Raw genomic sequence first — 20139 nt, 5'->3', positions numbered from 1 at the left:
AACCGAACAGAGTCTATTTAACATGGTTTCCTCTTATGTCACCTACAGAAATGGTCGTAGGCTTTTCAAGATCTCAAATATTGTAGTAGAACTCTTTGTAATCAGTTCAGGCAATCCCAAATTTTTAAAACTCTGGAAATCTTATTTTTGCCCCACTATTAACTCAAATAGAGCTCTCAGCCACAAGATTACTGGAATGCAAGTGGTTTTTGCCCTTCGATCAAATCTTAGCAGAGGATTGCGTTTTCTCTCACATTACCTGGCAAGCATAGGAGAATGACAGAAAAGTCACCTAAACCTTCTCCCTTCAAGAGCCCCCTTTCAAATTTCTGCTTTCAACTCTTCAAAAAATAACTAATGGCCAGATACACTATGAGAACATCATCTCCTAAACTTTTTTGGTTTAGATGTAGCCTTCTTAAAAGATGCAGCTTGATGAAGCATGAATTCCCTATATCATGATTTGGCAACCACTCCTGAAGGGTTTATATACAGATACGTTCTGTATCTTACAGAGAAATGCTGTATTTAATGCTATATTTGTTTTTGTATAACCAGTACCAAGGAAAGAAATGGTGGTGTTGTAAAGATTACAGGATATTTTGGGTATTGAGTTACATGCTGTCTTTCTAGTGCCTTTGCTTCCCCTTGCTTCTGAGCACAAAGCTCAGTGCCTAGGGATGCTTTTTCCCCAGTGCTGCTCAGAGCTATGCTGGAAGCGGTTTAATGTTAAGCTGTGGCCGGTTACCAAACTGGCTATTTAAAACCAGCATCTTGTAAAACCAGAGTCTTGCGAGCAGTTCCCGCCCACTCCCGTCTCTCTTCCTGTTCACTTTGCCGGGTGCTGGTTTCAGTGGAGCGTTATTCCGCTTCTCTCTCATTGCTCAGGATCAGCCACGGCAATCTCTGTTCCCTATCTGAGTCTGTGGGAGGTCCTATTATTTTTTGATAATAGCATCTATTTATTTTTTTTATAAATTTGAATCATATCAGCTGAGGTTAAAAGGGTTCTGACATCTTCTTGGGACATGTTTCATCTGATAAGCTCCCACATATGATGTTCTTTTACGTAGCTTTATTTTCTTTAATGGTAAACAAGATTAATGATCTCTTAATAGTGTTACTGGTTTCTAGCACTTCCATATCCATAGAAAGAATATCCTATAATAAAGTGGCATTTTTATGAACCTCAACATTTTAGAATAAAGGTAAGTATTGAAAAGTGCTGCCTGTCATTTTTTTATTTGCTTTTTGTTTCACTGTTTTCTTGTTTCATGTTTTCTAGGCAACCAATGAAGAACTCGGTATACAGAAGCAGGCAGTCTTTGAACAGTCCTAGCCCAGGAGAAACTGAGATGGATCTTCTTGTGACTCGAGAAAGGCCTAGGCGTGGAATCCGTAACAGTGGATATGACGTAAGTTTATCAGATATATGCAGTGAAATTTGCTCAGCAAAGTCTTAACTTACTTCTAAAACCAGGAAACTATTGATAAGCTACAAGCCCGAGTGCCGATGGGTATTTAATGTTACGGTACTTTATGTGCACTCAGCATCCTGGAAAAGGCCCAGGATACTCCAAGCACAGACTCTTTCACATTATGGCTGTACATCATGTTACAGTCTGAAATGCAAACAAAACCTTTGGCCTGAAACTCATTATTTGCCAAAGTATTACATTTTGAATTTAGCTACTTCTTCCAAGTACGTAGCCACTCAAATGATATGAGCTTATTTTCATTGCAATGAAAGCCCTCTGTTCTGTACCCCTGCTGCTGCTCTCTTGATTCAGAAGAATGGACAACCAACTTCTGGGAATTTCACTTAAGTGCAGATGTCAGTGTTTTGTGGAAGTCCCCTAGGAACAGATATTGTCCTCTGGGAGAGTTTTGAATAGGTAAATGTCAAAAACAGTCAGAGGAGATGCTGATTTATGGTCTGAGGAACGCACATGGCCAACCCAAGCCTAGATTAGTTGTCTTGTGCAGCCTGAACATACTCTTGGTGCAAGCTGACACTGTGTGCACCCAGAGTGAGGATAAAAATAGTCCCTACACTGGAGTAATGTAGAATTTTTCAATCCTTTGCCACGTGTACAAAATGCTGTAGCTCAGCCATCCCTGAAGATCAGTCCCTGGGAAAGAAAGTTTGTCTGGTGGTTGTTCATCCTCAAAACTCTGTAGATGACAAACATTTTGTGTGGGGCTTAGTTGTCAACCCTCTCAGGTGCTGCGGATACGTTTTTAGCAAGGTGGAGGAATGTACCAAGGTCAAGGGTTGTGTTCAGGGAAGTTTAAATCTTTTTCAGAATTCTTCAGGGAATATTGTAGGTGCCAGATTTCTTAAATTGTTTCCTGCGTCTGGACAATTCCCATCAGATTGCATGAGTCGCGTTGTGCCGTGTAAGTGGGATGACTGGCTCTCTGCTTTCTGAGGCATTATAATACATCGCTGTAGCCTGGAAAAAGACCAGTATAACCTGTTAAAACAGGTTTTACATTTTGCAAAAAGATATATATATGTGTGTATGCATGTGTATATATATGTGTGTGTATATATATTTTACCCCACTTAAATATTTCCTTCATTATTGGAGCTTTCTTAGATAATAAAAACATTGTCAAGGTGGCCTTCCCTCAGCATCCTGAAAAACATGTATTTCAAGAAAACAAGGTATTTTTTAATATGCTAATAAAAGGTAGTTTTTCATAGGCGATATCTTCCTGAAATGAATGTTGAAAACCTTCTGGGAGCAGGCATGGCCTCCTGCTATTAATTTAAAATTAATATGCCATAGCAGAAGATTTTAAAAATATATTTTAATATATTGTGTATATATTGTACAAAATATATTTTAAAGAAAATGTATTAAAAACCTTGAAAGAAGATTAATGAGCTTATGCAGATTCTGAAATGCCCTAAAAGTAATGATAAACTCTGAGATCTGTGCACATCACACACAAGCTGGCTTTCGCCTTTCTTTCAAGGTTGCGGTTGGGCGAGCTGTCCATGGCACGGTCTTGTTTTACTGACAAGTTACATAAAATTCCTTTTGCCTGACATGCTGCAGATTCACTGCAATGCACCTCTTCCAACTGCCAGTGTATTTCCTGTCTGAAAGCAGAAAAATGCCAGGGGAAAATGGGACAGGATATTGAAATTTAGTTCCCAAGCCTCGGCTTGCAGCGTGGGCTGGTTTCCCTCCCTCCTGTTTGAGGTTCCTCAGAGCTGCGCCGAGTGTCTGACAGGCTCGGTCTCCCAGGATATCCATGGGTGGGCACTTATGTCTATATTTATGCGTGGAATTCATACGGATCTCACCAGCAGTGCAAGTAAACGCCTCTGTAAATCTGACCTCTGAAAACAGGGGAGAAAGGGCTCTGAAAAAGGGCTGCTTTGTATGCTGAATCTTGTGTCCTTTCTTTTTTTGTCTAGTAACATCTTGTACCATTTTCTGACATCGGCTTTGTCGTTCTAAAGGTTCCAGCTTTCTTGGACTCCTGCTAACCTCTTCCTCACAAGTTATTTAGCAACAAGTCCTAGTGCTGAATGGTGTAATTTGTCTTTCATAAGCAGTTCCAAATTATCAACTCAATAAAGCAAATAGCCCATGTTATCTTCAAGTCATGAGACTTTTTTTACAGATTAACATGTTGCTTGCTTTTTTTTGTTTGTTTTGAGCTGTTATGAGTATGCCCAGGTTATCTGCTAAGGTTTATCTTCCCAACAGGACAAACTCCTTAAAGACTGCTAGACTGATATGCCCAACCACATCCTGAGAGTTTATGATCTGCCTGATTTTTGCCTTGTCCTTTAAATAGGAGAGGAAAGTAAGAGCTCGGAAATCTGCCGTTCTATGCTATTGTTTTTTTTTTTAATATGGTTCCTCTTTCTAATATTTCTATTAAGTTTTTTTTAAAAAAATTTCATTCCCTATAATGATATTTTTGTGATATTTCTCTGAATTGTGGTTCTGTTTCTGAGAGCTAAAAACTGGTCAGGATATAAGGTCAATAGTTACACACTTGGCTGTACAGAATATGTAGATTTTTGTATTATTTCGGAGCATACATTCTACTGTTTGCTATTCTGAGTATATTACTTGTCTTTACAGCATCTTTCATAAATGGATTATTATTGAATAATACCTGTCTTTCATCTTTAAATAATCCCCAAAGGGTTTAGTATCGTGACCTAACAAGCAGCTTAAGGAGACTTTATTAACATGTTTCTTATTTCCAACATGTTCCCAGACAACAGTGAGTACAGCAAATGCTATAATGAAAGAGTCTAGAACCTCCAGACTGCTGATGAGCTTTATACTAGGGCAGAATTTAGGCTGGTTTTGGTGTAAAAGGAAGAAAATGACCTTATTATACATATCTAAGAGATCAATATACAAAAGAATTTACTTGGTATAATTTTATTGATATAGTTAAATTAATGCAACTCCTTAAAAAGCTTATGGATTGATCTTCACATGAAGGATTTTACTTCTATAGTTGCAGCAGCAGAGTTTTGCCACAAGTGTGTAAAGTCTGTGTCTCATCACAGGACTTTTCCTTTTTCAAGTAATTCCATTTCCTTGTATTATACAGTAATGGTGTATGAACAATATCTGGATTTTTGTGATGGTAACATTAGTGTATAACGGCATCTATTTATGATACTTACGTGTTTCAATTGATAGGAAAGCAAATGGCATACATCAGAAAGTGACAGGATGAATTGAAATAAATTTTAAAACTTGAGGAAAAGTAATGATCACCAGTCTCCTCCAAAATCTTCCTGCCAACTTTTATATTGAAAAATCAAAGCTGGCTTAATGTTGGCTGCTAATATGCATCCCTTACTCATATGATATATTTTAGACATTCTCTAGAGGTCTGATGGCTTCACCAAGCAGGCTGTAGTAGAGAACCTGATTTATTTCAGCATTGGGTACTAATAGGTCTCTTGTGGGATTACATTCGCTGACATTTTTACAGTCATGAGGAAATAGTAGAGCCCTGGTTGTTAATCATCCAGTTGAGACAGTATGATTTCAGAGGCTTTTTGGTTGCACTTACAGATACAAGCTACCGCTGCATTTTATAGCCAGGCTTCTAAAATTTACCTGATTTTTATCTGCCCTACTCTGTAACAACACAGATGACAGTGGAACCAAAATGCAGGAAGAAAATGAAGGGAAAGTATTTAGTTGAATATTTCCTACAAAGGTTTTCAGTTTAAGATAACTTTGCACAGGGCAGTGCTGTTTTTTTTTTTTAATAAGAACATCCTGTTGTGTTCCTTTATTTGTGACTATTTTAAATGCTAACACAAATCTAACCACATGCTATATATAGGAGGATGCACGCATCCTATTCTTCATTCCATTTATCCTAGCATCTTGAATTTATTTTACTGATGTTTAAAGAATTAGAAATTGGTTGCTTTTTCAGATCGCCTGTTTAATGTGTTTTTTAAAACTATAGCCTGTAAAACTAATCTTATAGAAGATAGCTGAAGTTAGGTCTTTCACTGTCAAGTTCTTATAATATGATGGGCTTTTCCGTCTTGGAGTTACAGGCAAAAAAAGCAGGGGGGTGATTTCTGTTTATACTTATCTGCACAGAAGGAATTACCCTAGGAGTAACCCTTCAAGTTAAGCTGCATGAGTACTATCTTCCTGTTTAGAGTATGTGCTTCAGTCACTGTTCTCACGTTAGTTTTGGATAAATTTCCATGTAACTGCTGTTCGGTGGCTAGGTAAGTTGACTAAGCTGGGTTAAGATATTTTCTGCAAGGGACAGTTTGTGGCATTGTTCTTAGTGGTCCTCACTGGGTTAGGAAGTTCAGGAAAACCCCTAAACCTTAATTATTCTGAAATCTTAATGTGTGAGAATGGACAAAAGAATTTCAGTCCCTGTAGCTGTAACAAGCAGTCCCTTGTAAGGGGTCCTTCATAGTCATGGTACTATGTAGGGAGCCATACTCCTCCTGGCACGGTTGTACTCCCATTGATACTAACAACTAAGAAAAGAATTTAAACATTAATTCTAATTGTTTTTAAGTGAATCATTGACAATTTAATCTGCTACAGAGTGTCCCTGATAGTTTTCGTGGCAAACAATGGAGGATATAAACGGGTCTTTGAGTCCCTGGCCGTTATACTCGCCTGCATCATGTCACTCCTTTCCAATATTTGTCACACATCTATATTGTCACAGTTCCTGACTTTGTATATGTTACATCTGTGTTTGAGAATGTTTTGTGTGAAGCAGCACAAATGCTGTCTTGTAAAGCTTTTTACGTATACATGCTTTTATTCCATCCAACAGACTGAGCCTGAAATTATAGAAGAAACAAATGTTGACCGTGTCAACGAGCCTCGGAGTTACACCAGGTCCCGTCAGGCCAAAGGCCACTCGGAGACCTCAACTTTAAGTTCTCAGCCCTCCATTGATGAGGTCCGACAGCAGATGCATATGCTCTTGGAAGAGGCTTTCAGCCTGGCCTCTGCGGGCCACGGAGGACAGAGCAGGCAGGAGGCGTACAGCTCAGCACCGCACTTGCCCTACTCGGAGGTTGTGACCAGTGCTCCTGGTACTATGACCCGACCTAGAGGGGGGGTACAGTGGGTACCCACATACAGACCAGAAATGTATCAGTACAGTTTACCAAGACCAGTAAGTGAAACTTCTCTTTAGTAATATCATAAAGATATTTCTTCTGAGACACATTTTTTTAAAGATGGAGCCCCATTTACATGCTTAACACCAGATGTAAAGCCATGCTTACGTAAAGAAGTATGGCTAGTGGGGTGTATGCATGTATGCTTGCCCATACCCATCTCTTGCATGAATACTCTTAGTATCTACTTTAGCAGCAAGGTTGTCTTGTCTAAACTGTGCTTGAAAGAATGGGCTGCACTAAGCTCCAGGCTGTTCAACAGATCAAGAACTTGTTTGCATGTCTCCTCCTATTCACTGAACGCACATTAGGAAGCAATCTGGTTTTGTAGAACAGCTGTGTAGGCAGATGGGTATGAAACATTCAGCGCTTCTGCATGAGGTCCATCACTGAAGAGCATCATCGCAAGAGAGGGGACCAAGTGTAATAATCAGACTGACCCTGAAACAGGGGCTGCTGTTGACAATCTTGCTGTTATAGCTATTGACTTGGGACTCTAGAGATAGTTTAATTCCATAGGTTTCTTGGTTGACCTTATGTAAGTGGCTCTTTATCCCTCGTTTTCTAGCCTCAAATTGCAGCTAACATGTCCTTAGCTCACAAAAGTAATAAATAAAGAACGAACAAACTGAAATCCATGGATGGAAATTGTTACTGGCATTTTGTAGGTACCTAGACAGCAGTTGCAGTAGCACTGTGCACGCCATTGGCATATTAAACCACGTCTGCATTCCCACACATGGTATTGTGAAACTCAAAAAAATATTTTCCTTCTCCTATGTCAGGTAGAAATGTAAACAAGCCATGATCGCTTTCAGATGAGAAATAGTCCATCTATCAATATGAGTGTGAAAAGTTGTTCATTTTAAGGGTTTTTTTTGGTCAGAAATGCATATTTTTTGAAAGAATGCATTTCAAACATCCCTTACTCTGGCTAGAATAAGACAACAATGCAGAAAAATGTCCTCAGTTCAAACTAATTATTACTATGATTTCCTTCCATAACAATAAAAAAAACAAACATTAAGGGATGCTGCTTCTCAACTAGTCTGAACATATTTGAAAGCCAACGGCAGTGCCTGCAAAGGTTCATGCTGGTGCTATTTAAATCATGCTAAAGGTTATTTCTGGCACTTTGAAAGTGGTCCGATGAACTTCATACAGCATATAATCATATTTTATGGTTAGAATTCGATTACAAGCTTAAGAGACAGCTAATGGGTAGTAAAATTACTTTGACACTTCAGAGAGTCTTTCTAAAATGAAATTAAAAATATTGTATGGCAACAGATTTTTAAAAAATGTAATAGCCATATTTTGGTGAATGCTTCACTGTTTTCTTTCTAAGTCTCATTACTCTTCTAAATCTCCTGCATGTTTAGGACCTTTAAGCATCTGCTTATCTTTCTGCTGTTTTGAAGATACTGTTAAAAAGTTCCCTGAGGATAATTGATCACCGCAGATTAGGATAGGCACAGGCTGCTGGACTTTGGATAGATAAGGGCTGTTAATTCATGGTTTTCTGCGTATTGGTTTCAGGAATATGAGCTGTACTTTAACTAAGCCATTTACTGGTTTGTTCTCAAATGGGGACAGAGGATTGGAATTGAAAATATCTGGCACACACATGCATGGGCAGTGACCTGTGGGTAGGAAAAACATGGAAGAATTCTCCCTCCCAGTATCTTAGTGGCTGTTTGCCTGCCCAGGACTCCGGTGTTCAGCAGCGCCGGGGGAGATGCTGCAAAGGGGAGCACCTGGGGGTGGGTTGGCTGCCAGGTGGAGAAGGTGTCCAGGGTGAGTGAGCAGCCTCTGAGGATGGGAGGTACCTGAGAATGGGGAGGTTTGTTACATGGGGAAGGATGCAAGCCAACGATTATTTATTGTTGCCCTTCCTTAAAATTCAGTTCTTAGTGGCAATTAAAAGTTAACATTAGCAACGCCATTATAATTCGTAATCTGGATTCAAAAGCATTTTGCCTGCTTAGATGGAACAAATGCAGACGTTGCCTTTACCATTCAGTCTCTCTATATAATGCAAGCGTAAAGATCTTCAGCTCATCACTCTCTTCTGAGATCTGGCTCTTCGCAGTCCAGTTACGCTACACTCTCAACTTTTTACAAGATCCCACAAACTTTCCAGTAACTTCAGTGCAACTTTAAGTTTTATTATTGCAAAGGCATTTCAGAGGTGATATAAGTGCTGTGTAAGATTTCTAGCACAGATGCTCTCTACCTTTATAAAGCAGAAATGGTAAACAGATTGAGGCAAACCAGCAAAAATCTGCACGCAAATCTCCATCTCAGTGTTTCCCTCTGTGCCATGTACTTTCAGGGAACTAGAACCACTCTTCCAGTCTATGTTTCTTCAGGTCTCCTCCAAGTTATGGATCTTTGATTTTTTTTTTTTTGCAGTCAACTTCTTGGCTAGTCCCACCATCAAACAGTTCTGTATCTCTCCATAGTGTGCATCCATCTTCTTTTTTCTTTTGAGGCCTTCTGTGGTTTTTTTTATCTGCTAGCATTAATACTTAGATTCGCTGTAGCTCTTGTAGAGGGAATGCCTGCCAAACTGCTGAGGGGTGACCTGTGATATAACAGGATGCCTTCATCTGGGGCTCATGCCTTCTCCTGGCAGAGAAAGGCTAGTAAAATGGAAACTCTTAGTGTTGTTCTGGAGCCACCAAAATCGGGATCAGCGACGCTTGGCTGGGTCCTTGTCATCCAGCTGGTATACTGCAGCTGGAGGATGGAGTTATAGCATTGAGTGTGTAACACAAGCCCGACCGTTGGTGTTGTACCTCAGCAGGTCATGTTACTGCTTTGGAAACTTGCCCAGCTGAGTCGAGTAGAACTATGGCTATGGAAAAAAACCCTCTTTATTACAAGGCTGGACCAGTTCCGTTTCTCCTCTCTAGTGCTCTGGAAAGAGGAGTAACAGAGCTCTGGGCCCCAAGGTGAGCCTTAGCACCGTACAACAGGCACTGACGGGCACCTTGCAGGGTGAGCATTGACTGGCAATGTATCTGAGTCCTCAGAGCTGCTCTTCATTTAACAGAGGTAAAGTGAGAGTATTTTACCAAACTTCAGCCGTTTTCAGTAACAGTGACTAAACTAAGTATAAAACAGGACAGCGAGCAAAGCAAAACCAAATCCAGCTGAAATCAGTAAGTTTGCATTATTCCTAGATTGCAATTTAATAATCAAATTAGTTAAATCATTCAGTAAGTAAACAAAGACACTGCCCTGTTAATTCCTATGGTGCGATGTAAGGAGATAGATATTTCTGTAATTAGAAGGCAACATTGAATAATTTCACCCAAGACAAATGCATCTGTAAGTTGGAGGTGGTAAGAATATTTTAATACTGCAACCAGGGAAATGTAGCCTTAAAGCTAACCGAGAGTTTCTCCTTCAGACTTTAGTTATTGTGTGCTGATGGAACTTTTCTGTTCTGCATCCTGACAGGCGGTACCTTAGACTTTTGTGGGTTGCAGAAGATGCTGGTGCAAGTGTCTGCTGGTGGCTGGACTTTATCTGCCAGAGGGTTGTGTTGGGCCCAAAGGCTGAAGTTGCTCTGCTAAACTGCACTTATTAGTTTTTAAAATTCTTCGCTGCTTTGCTTTTTAAATTGTTAGTGTTTTAGCCACAACAGACTCCTTCACTGGCATTTCTTCCTGAAAGGGTGGCATGGGGTCTGGTACCTGTGCAGTCTGTCTCAAATTTGATTACTTCTGCCAGTGATTGTTATAGCCTTTGTATTATACAAGTCCTCATTTAAGTTGTTTAGGGTTTTGGTGGTGGTTTTTTTTTTTTTTTTTTTTTGGTGAACAAGGAAAGTGATGCAACTTTTTTTTTTTTCAAGGAATAAGGAAAAATAAAATTAGGCAAGTTTTCCGTGAAATCAGCTGGTTTGTTTTTTTTTTTCCTGATTGGATTTACAGCAGTGTACAATTTTAAGTGAAGTGACCATTTCTACAATCATGCCAGTTAGCCTAGAACCTAAGGGCTCATCTAAATGTATGACAGACAGGGCTCTTTAGTAACACTTTGGTTTAATTTAGCCTCTGAACGTTTTTTTGCCATTTATGTGTTGCATGTAAGAAAACACTAATGCCCCAGCCCACTGGAGAAATTATAGAAATTTTATTGGAGTTCCCTCTTGTAATGCTTTTGGCATCTGTGGAAGCTCAGCACAAAGACGACTGCCTGCTGTCCCCCAGATGGACCGTTCCTTGGCACGGCATAGCAGATCTCTTAACAGGATTTTTCATTTTAATAGAATTCCCTCTGGCCAGCCAATAGCAAAACAATGCCACTTACTCAAAATTGTTCATCTCCTGTGTAAGCAGCAAAATAAATGCTTCGATTTTCTGGTTTACTTTTTTCCCCAAAATTTTCAGTGCGAGTCACAGCACGTTTGTGAGCTGTTCTTTGTGATCCCTTAAAACACCTCTGAGGTCCATATTCCAAAGCACACCCACGAACACACAGGAGAAACCCCAAATCTACCCCTGTGTCTCTGTCTACCCTGTTATACCCAAACAGTGTCTGGAGTCACCGACCAACCTGAAGTGTTAGCTCGTGTGCTGTTCCTTTAAAATAGGGGGGAAAAAAAGAATTTCATACTTGGTACAACTGCATGCTGAGAGCAAGATGTGGGATGAAAGGCTCGTGGAGACAGAAGGAAGCGTTCGGTGCAGCCTGTGAGAGCACTGCCAGCTTCCCAGATGCAGGAGAGGCATTGCGGACCATTTCAAGTCCAGCGCTATTAGGCGAAATCTAAGTGAGGTTTTCATTGATGCAAATAGCTATTTGTTTTCTCTATACAGTTCTTTCTTTAAAAATCAGTATTTCTAATCCCTGGTTAAGGAAATGTACCATTGCCTTTCTAGATTTTTCCCCCCCCACCTAAATACAGAAATACTTCAAATACCATTGTAGCATGGTGAAAGTAAATATTAGGAGACTTTGTAGGTTGCATGAAAGGAAAAATTATTTTCATAGCTGTGCCTTTGAGGAACTCTACCCTGCTTTAAAGGGGTGGCAGTCAGAGGCGGGAGAAAGATGCTTGGTCTGTACTGCTTTTCCCTTAGAGACACTGACATCAAAAGTCAGTATTTGATAAGTTACCTTTCCTCTGCGTTAACCCAGTTTTGCAGCTATTTGAGAAAGAAGGTATTGGGACACTGTCTAAATGTGTAATTTTTAAAGACGGTTACTAAAAGATAGTGGGTTTTGATATTTAATGTGGGATTTATATTGCCAAATTCAAACCTAAATGTAGGTGTTAAGTCTGAGCTAACCATGTAAATCCTGTAGGCTCTTTCTACAGGCGGGAGATAGAGAGTGACTCATCCCATGGCAACGCATTTTTAGCGTTCTCTGCTGTTGGTGGAGGGAGCTTCTCTGGCTAAACCAGATACCTCTTGTTTAGGGGGCCAAAGTCCCACCGCTGCGCTTTGGACCCTAGTTTTTGTCAAAATGGCTATGTATTGATACCAGACAGCCTGTAATTTCTTATTTGCTATTGCTCTGATCTCATCCTTAATTTTGTGCATTGCCCTGAAGCATCATTAATAAAAGCATAAATAAAACCCCCCAAAATAAAACCATAATGTGTTGAAGAAAAGTGTCAATGAAGTGCTAGAGAGATATCATCCCTCTGTCTTTAAGTATATTTAGCAAAATTATGACCTCTAATCTATAGCAGTACAAATAATTTAGAATTTTTTTCCTACTTGGATGCCATGGGTTTCATGCACACGATTCCTCATCTTTCACATGTATTAGTGACGAAATCCAGAATTACCGTGGGCAAGATGCTTAATTTTGTGACTTAGTGGGTTGGTCCTGTGTTCCTCTGAATTACTCTGCTTTTTTGGATCTGTTTGAGACCTTCGTTATTGCCTCAGAAGCTTACAGAGCTTGGGTTTTTTGTGAAGAATTTTCTTTTCATCTCTTCAAGGCTGAAAGGAAGAGATTGAAATATGCATTGCTTACAGGCAGCTTCACTTCACTACATGCTGCTCCGAGGATGCTTTCTGAATCTTTAAAATACTGTTTGTGGAGGAAGTGAAAATACTGACATATTTTTCCTGTGGGTCCAAAGCAGCTGTTGAATCTCTCATAATCATAACAGATCTGCTTTGCCAGCAAGGTTACAAATGTCACAGAGACAGTGTTTAATACGTTTTATTTTAATTAGACTTCAGCTGGGCTCTGAAATAATTTGGTCGTGTTTTCTTCCACATCCTAACATCACCCAAGCACTGTAAATTCTAAAATAAAAGGCAATTACTATTGATGCCACAAAAGGTATTTAATTTCTGACTTCCTTTTGGTTTTTAATTTGAGTGAGATTTATTGGTGTTTCAGAAAATATTTATTTTTTTCTCCTTGACAGGCTTACAGATTTTCTCAGCTTCCTGAGATGGTAATGGGTTCTCCTCCTCCCCCTGTCCCTCCCAGAACAGGTCCTGTGGCTGTTGCCTCTCTCAGAAGGTATTTATCTGTTGTTTTATTTTAGGTATGATCTCTAAAAACCCCTGTTGTAATAAGAACTGGGGCAAACCCTGAAGGGGCACTTACAAACCACTTACAAGGCACTTCATAAAGACACATTCATGAAATTAGAAACGTGTTGGTTTTATTTCATTTTAACATGAAGAGGAAAGCAATAACAATGAATTTTCTCTTCTATTAGCTCATCAGTTTCAATAAAATTAGGAAATCCAGGCTCCGATTTCTTTTAAAACATGCTTTGCCTCAACTCACATAATGGCGTATTGTGCTGCAGATGTGTGGTAGATAATTCCCCCTGTCATTCTCCCTGCTTCTCCCCATTGTAAGGACTTGCAACAGGATCTGGATGAATTGTAAGATGTTTCTCAGTACCCCAAGCCCGGGGATTTCTGCCTAGCTTTCAGGTATCTCATACCTGCGTTTCTGAAACCAAATCTGTGCAAAAGGCTGATTGCCTTAGCTCAGTACATGCATTTTGCCTCTTCCTCACAGTAAGGCACTCTATAAAATGCATTTCAAGGAATTATTACACTTCGGTGGTGAATGAGCTTGGGCAGCCTTCAGTGCTGTGCTGTTAGGTACTGCCTGGTGCCAACCGCAATTCGCGGCACCACAGGCCTGCTGAGAGTTGCTGTGGAGCACCGAGGCCAAAGGAAACTTTTCTGAGTGGCTGCTAATGGTATCGTAGCAGTGTCCAAATATTCGCTGTCTGTTGACATATTCTTGTTCATTCATTACGTTTTAGCTCTGAAGCAATTGGGACACACTGTTTCTAAAGATGTTAGAACTTCCCAAGTGCAGTTGATGTTAATTACCATAGTAGTCTCCTGCTATACGATACCATGTCATATATACTGTAGTAATACGGTATTGTCTGCTGTCTTGAGCTGATGAACTAGGGTAAAGCTCTGGGTTTTGCGTTGCATATCACAGGCATTTGTTTGAAGCTACAAGCAAAGGCTCTATGCAATGGTAATAACGTGTTTTGGAAAAGTAGCGACCAGGCTAAAGAAGTTGTTCTCGGACTTCTCCAGTCTTTCTGTTCTCCACACTTCTGTCATGCCAGAGCAAAATCAGAGAGCTCGTTCCTAGCTGACTTATCATACTGTAGCTGATAGTCATGTGTGTGGCTATGAATCTGTTTTGTCAGTCAGACTGACAACAGTTCCTATTTTTTTTCTTTCTTAATGCACAGGTCTACATCAGATATTGGCAGCAAGGTGAGAATACCTGAGTCCAGTGGGGCAGATCAGGCCCAGCATCATGATCAGGCATCTTTTGCACCTGGTTCGAGAGCTCCGATGTCTGTTGGTCCGCTTGATCAATCAGCTTTTCACTCAGGTGAAAAAATAGTGCAGACTCAACTCGCAGCTTTGAGAGCTTCACAATTTATTTTGCATATAAATGAATGTATGGGATATAGCAAACACAGATGATTATTTGGAGAAAGGCTGTATGAGGTGTTTTTTTCTGGTGCAACTGAGGGAGACCTACAAAAGATTGCTCCTTTAAATGCATCACCTGCATTGTAAAATACTCCTCATCCTGCAGAAGCACCAGGAAATGGTCATTTCAGAAGGTATGACCCAGCAGTATTAGACCAGATGTTCCTTGTTCAAGTATGGCATTCTGCTGGTCACTGGTAAGAATTCTGCATTGTTAAAGCCCAGTAAAACAGTTCATCTGTGCCACAAAATCTGGTGGAATTTTTAGGGCTGGTACAGAGGGTGTTGGCTGGAAAAAGCAGAAGTTGCGGTATTGGGACTGAGGTGTGACTCGTGTGTTGTGTTGCACCATGTACAGAAAAGACTAAAGCGGGCAAGACAGGTAACAAGGTTCTGAGGGGCATGGAGAAATGAGGTGGATCCTTCCATAATTTTATCAGTCAAGAATATCAGGCCAAGTGCTTGAAAACAGAGTATGTACAGTAGAGCTGTTAGTAGTACTGCACGAGAAGGCTTAATGGCATTCAGCTCCGCTTGCTTTGTAAGGAAAGGGAAGAAAAACAAGCGGACATAAAGAATAACATGTGCGAGACTGAGGTTTTCCAAACTGACTGTGCGATGAGTTTTATGACTCTCTAGTTCCTCTTGAGAAACTTAAACCCTAGTCTTGTCACAACGGTGGGCTGCTGAGGGGGTAAGTTGAAGATACGTGTCCCCTTCCCTTCAAAATACAAGGCAGCAGTGCTTTTGCATAGTCAAAGGTAATCTTAGCTCATCTCCCCTCTGATTTTGGAGAAGGTAGTTCCTGCTCAAGTGCAGAACTTGTTTTGGGTCTAAATGTCCCAGTTTTAAAGGCCTAGTGAGTTCCTGGTCCTTTTGTTACGAATTTTGTTTATGAATAAATTAATTTAATCATGAGATTAAGCTGATACACTGTTTTGATGGTATATGGATAACATTTAGCTGGGAAAATATTTGAAGTAGCTTCTCATTGGAAAACTATGTTTTCTTGAAGAGCTGTAGAAAAGAGCTTACAAGATTAAAAAAATCTTACACTGTCAGTTCAAAGTTTCGAAATTAGTAGGTTTATTAGATGTTGCTCTGTTAATCTGCCAGAAAAAAAAAATCTATCTTAGCTTCCTCAGAAGTAATAGAAAGGTATCTTCATTGTATTCAACATCATCTACTGAGAATAATAATGTGGATGTGCTAATCTGTTGTCAATTAATTAAATATAGTGGGTTTGAAAGATCCTACTCTCATTTCTTGTCATACCTTCTGCAAATGGCACACGCGAATCTGAAAAGAGCAGATGCTCACCCTTTCATTTTAAAGCATGTCAAGCTATAAAATATGCTACACTACCAGGAGCTCACTCTTTGTGTCTGCAGTACTGTGTGAAACACTTTTTTATAATTTCCAGTGATGTGGAGATTTTACTGCTGTATGTTAAAAACACGTACTTTGCGTTACCACTGAAGAGTGGCTGCATTTCAGGAGACAGTGACCTCTGTGTACACTGTGGAGCTTGCTGGATTTATTCTAAATTATTCACTCACTCATTTTTGTAGGTTTTGTGCCTAGAGATATTAAGACAGCTTTACTGTGAAAACTGGATGCTCTATAACGTGCTGTCGAAAAGAAAGGTGCACTACTCTGAAACCCATGGTAACAACAGCTAAAAATTGAATACAAGGAAACAAATGTAAGAAGAAAAAGAAAGGCCTTTTTTTCCTAATGATTCAAAGTTTTGATGAAGATCAGCCATTATGGGGATCAAGGCCTAAGGACTAAGTTCTTGTATCTTTATCTGAAGGCCGTGTATGACTATATAGACAACTGCAAATCTTGCCTTTTTCAGTATTTCCCAGCATCATAGAGATGTTCTAGTCAGATGGTGGGAACCTTACATCCAACTGATGGTGATCACATCCTCACCAATTAAAAAAAAAAAAAAAAAAGACTGAGGCCAGTTACTTCATAAGCATTATCTTCTAATTTATAACTGAAAACGACAGATATTAATTATATCTACTCTCTTTCTTAATAGGAAATACTGTACCAGCAGTGTTTGCCATACCTGCAGCAAACCGACCTGGCTTCACAGGCTATTTTATCCCAACACCACCCACTGCATACAGGAACCAAGCCTGGATGCCCTATGCTGGAGAGAATGAATTACCAGGGCAGTGGGCAGACTCAGTAAGCATCCTTGCTTTTCTAACTCCATATATTTTCTGTGATTTGCCAGAGGAGGGGTTTTAAGCAGTGCTAAGTGATCACCCAAGATAATTCTTCCTTGAATGGTCATAATCTCTAGCAGTGGAAAGTTATGAGGGGGGACACAGATACTTTAGCTGTCCATCTCTGGTTCTCCCTGCTCTGCCCACTCCCAGCGAACACAGAGCTGCTCCACATGCTCTGAGCCTGCAGGATGCAGCCAGGGTGTCTGGGACTGCGTTGTGTCTGACCTGCCCTGCTGCTCCTGGAGGCAACTGGGGACCAGCTGAGGCTGAGCAGCCCCCTGGCCCTGGCGGAGGACTTGCTCGGCATGTGTGACCCTCGGGGAGCAATAGCTCTTGGCCTGGAGGAGGGAGTGAGGAAGGACTTGCCCCTGCATTTCAGCCTCACACCCTCTCACGAGTGAAATTTTTTTTTTTTAAAAAACAAACAAAAAAACAAAAAAAAAAAGGGGGGTTGGACTAGATGACCTCTAGGGGTCCCTTCCAACCCAAAACATTCTATGATTCTATGATCTCATGAACTGTAAGTAAGGTCTTTTAGAGTGTTAAATCATTCACTAGGTTAGGGGCTGGTACCCATTTAAGGTTGGTGGGTTAGGTACCATTTTTCTTTCCCAAGACAGAGGTTAAATATTTGGATAGGCACATGGTAGGACTAGGTGATGCTGCCTCTCAAGGTGACTTTGTGCTGTTTGGAAGCTGGGGGCCATCTTTCCCTCCTGCAGGCTTCTCTCAATACAGCTCCCAAATCCTAGCTCCCGGCTCTGCCTCAGCCCTGCTGCTCAGTGTTTCAAGTCCTCCTGCAGGCTACAGTGACAGATCATAAATTAAATAACTAATTGCACAATCCTAGTCTGGGACAGATGTAATTTTTAGCCCAAAGTATACCTACGTTTCAAAGAAATAAAGTTGAGACATCCTAGAATGAATTGCCATAGTTTATCATGTTTGAAACAATTTCTAAAATTTAGGGCTGCTTTTCCACTAGGAAAAAAAAGATCAATTCTGCTGCTTAAGCTCACATCTGGTATTTATGCAGAACCAATTCAGCTAAACAAAATGGGAGATGGATTCTATTTCCTTGTGCATATCATCAACAGAGTATTTTAGTGAATTGCAGTTGGAGTCTAATAGTTGGCTTTGAGCAGCTAAGTGAGAGATAACACGGTCATATAAATGTTCCTGGAGGTGGCTATGTGTTGCCAAATCTTTATTACTTCTCCTGATGCCTGCAAGGAAAAGAATTCACTTGGACTGTCAGATGCAAGTCTGAATTTGTAGGCTGAATTGTCAAGAAAGAAGTATGTTCATCTGTAAGCTAAGCACTTCTGCTGATGTGCCCCTGACACCTGGAGGCTTTTGATGCCCTCATATAGGTTCCCTTCCTAGAGCTGCCCTTTAAAGCATGGAAACTCTTTTTCTTTTCATTGTTTCATTTATTTGGTTTTGGGGGTTATTTTTCATTGTTTTTAACCCTCCTGATATTTTAAATCCAGGAGGCTTGTTGCATCTGAGCAATCGTTTTAAACTTTTTCTTTAAGAAGAAAAAAAAAAAAAAAAACCCAAACCAAACTAGGAAAAGTATTTTATTTGTCTTCGATTCTTTTTCCTTTTTTATATCCCTGCTCCTTGCCTGCACTCCCATGAAAAAAAAAGAGTCAGATATCACTTGAAAAAAGGGGAGACTGAAAATAAACTGGACAAAACTGGGATGCAAATCTCCAGACCCCAGTTCGTTCCTCTGGAAGGAGAAGAGTGTAACCCTGTTGCGGGTTTCCCTGTCTTCAGGGAACGAGGTGGGAAGAGCAGTTAGTGCTGGTGGACCGTACACCGAGGAACGGAGAGGGATGCGAGAAGCTGTCTGAAAAATAACTGGCAATATAGGATTCAAAGGAAACAAATGCTCCTTTTAACTTCACTTACCCATTACAGAGCTCTAACAACTTCTTGTTACTCAGACTTTCAGCTCTCCTGTGACTTTGCAGGAGAAGAGGAAAAAATGTAAACCAAACCACTTCAGTTTCTACAGGGAATTTGCACCTCCCAATGACTGCAAATATGTCAAGAAATTGGCTTTATTTGAAAACCATTACTAGAGGAACTAGTGTTAGCAACATAACACGGTCAGAAAGTCTGAATAAAACTGCAAAAAATAAAGATGTAAAGTAATACTCAGAGTTTGAGTTTCTGGATGCTTTCTGGTTTCTGAGCCTTTAGATTACAGCTTGACCATGCTTCCAAGGTTTTCCTGACAATTAGTAAGAATGGAGGCTTAATAGCTATAAGGTGAAAATTGAAATTCTTTACTTTTGATGCATTTCCACTAGCCAGACTGTAAACAAGGGAGATGGGAAACAGGAGATTTGATAACAAAGAATTAATGTATAAGATCAATTTACTGTAATGTACTATTTTCTCACTTTGAAGTATTGAAGCACTAAGTTTTATGGGAGAAGGGAACTCTACCCGACAAAGCATTTATTTTCCAAGTTGCTAGCTGCTGCTTAGCAATTTGGTGGCCTCTAGTGGCGTGTTCACACGTTGTACTACTAAAATGTTTGTCTTGTGAATAATCTATTGCAAACTAAACAGAGACAACTGCATTTAGTGATCACTTTCATATCATGCCTGCTTCCTTGTCGCATCACACCATACTGAATGTGTTGGACATTCTCTTCGTTGCTTGATGGATATCCAAGATTGTATAGAGCGTGTGTAAATCCTAGTGTCAGGTTTTCATAGGTTCTTAGATGCCTGAAGAAGCAATTTTTTCAAAAGCACCCAAGGGGTTGGTAATGTCTCAGAGGGCCAGACCCAAAATGGGATTTAAGGAAAAGTCCAAAGCTGTCATTCTGAAGTCCATGCTGAGGTCCCGTGTTCCCCGGAAGGTATATAAAATTGGCAGATGTTTCACATCTTGACATTTCAGTCTGCTTGCAGACAACTACAGTTCTGAAGTTTTGCTTCTGGCATATCCACCAAGGCCTTAGCCCTGGTGGGTGACGCACCTTACACCTCAGCCTGACTGAAATCCAAAAATTAGCTGAGACATTTGCCTGGGTGCCTGTATTATGTGCTTATATAAGACCTTAATGTATTTGGAAAGTCAAAACCATGTGTTTTTCCCATTTAAAGCAAGAATTATTACAAAGTTAACTTTTTAGTTATTAAACACTGTGGAAATTTATCAGTTAACTTGTAAGTGTAGTATTCTGAGCATAGTGTAGATAAGTGTAATCTTCTGAGTCACTCG

General features: G+C 40.1%; 1 protein-coding gene across 1 annotated transcript in view; it reads left to right on the top strand.

Annotated features, from left to right (window-relative positions):
* KIAA1549L (KIAA1549 like) overlaps positions 1-20139 on the top strand; it is a 69214-nt gene that overhangs the window by 47841 nt on the left and 1234 nt on the right. Inside the window, exons 15-19 of the mRNA XM_009646924.2 lie at positions 1286-1415; positions 6322-6669; positions 13080-13177; positions 14394-14539; positions 16694-16845. Coding sequence (XP_009645219.2) covers positions 1286-1415; positions 6322-6669; positions 13080-13177; positions 14394-14539; positions 16694-16845 — 874 coding nt within the window. The remainder of the gene's footprint in view (positions 1-1285; positions 1416-6321; positions 6670-13079; positions 13178-14393; positions 14540-16693; positions 16846-20139) is intronic.

This window comes from Egretta garzetta, unplaced genomic scaffold (genome assembly GCF_000687185.1).
Source record: "Egretta garzetta isolate BGI_Z169 unplaced genomic scaffold, ASM68718v1 scaffold509, whole genome shotgun sequence".
NCBI lineage: Eukaryota > Metazoa > Chordata > Aves > Pelecaniformes > Ardeidae > Egretta > Egretta garzetta.
The sequence above is the reverse complement of the archived record's forward strand: the minus strand, read 5'-3'. Positions and strand labels throughout refer to the sequence as shown.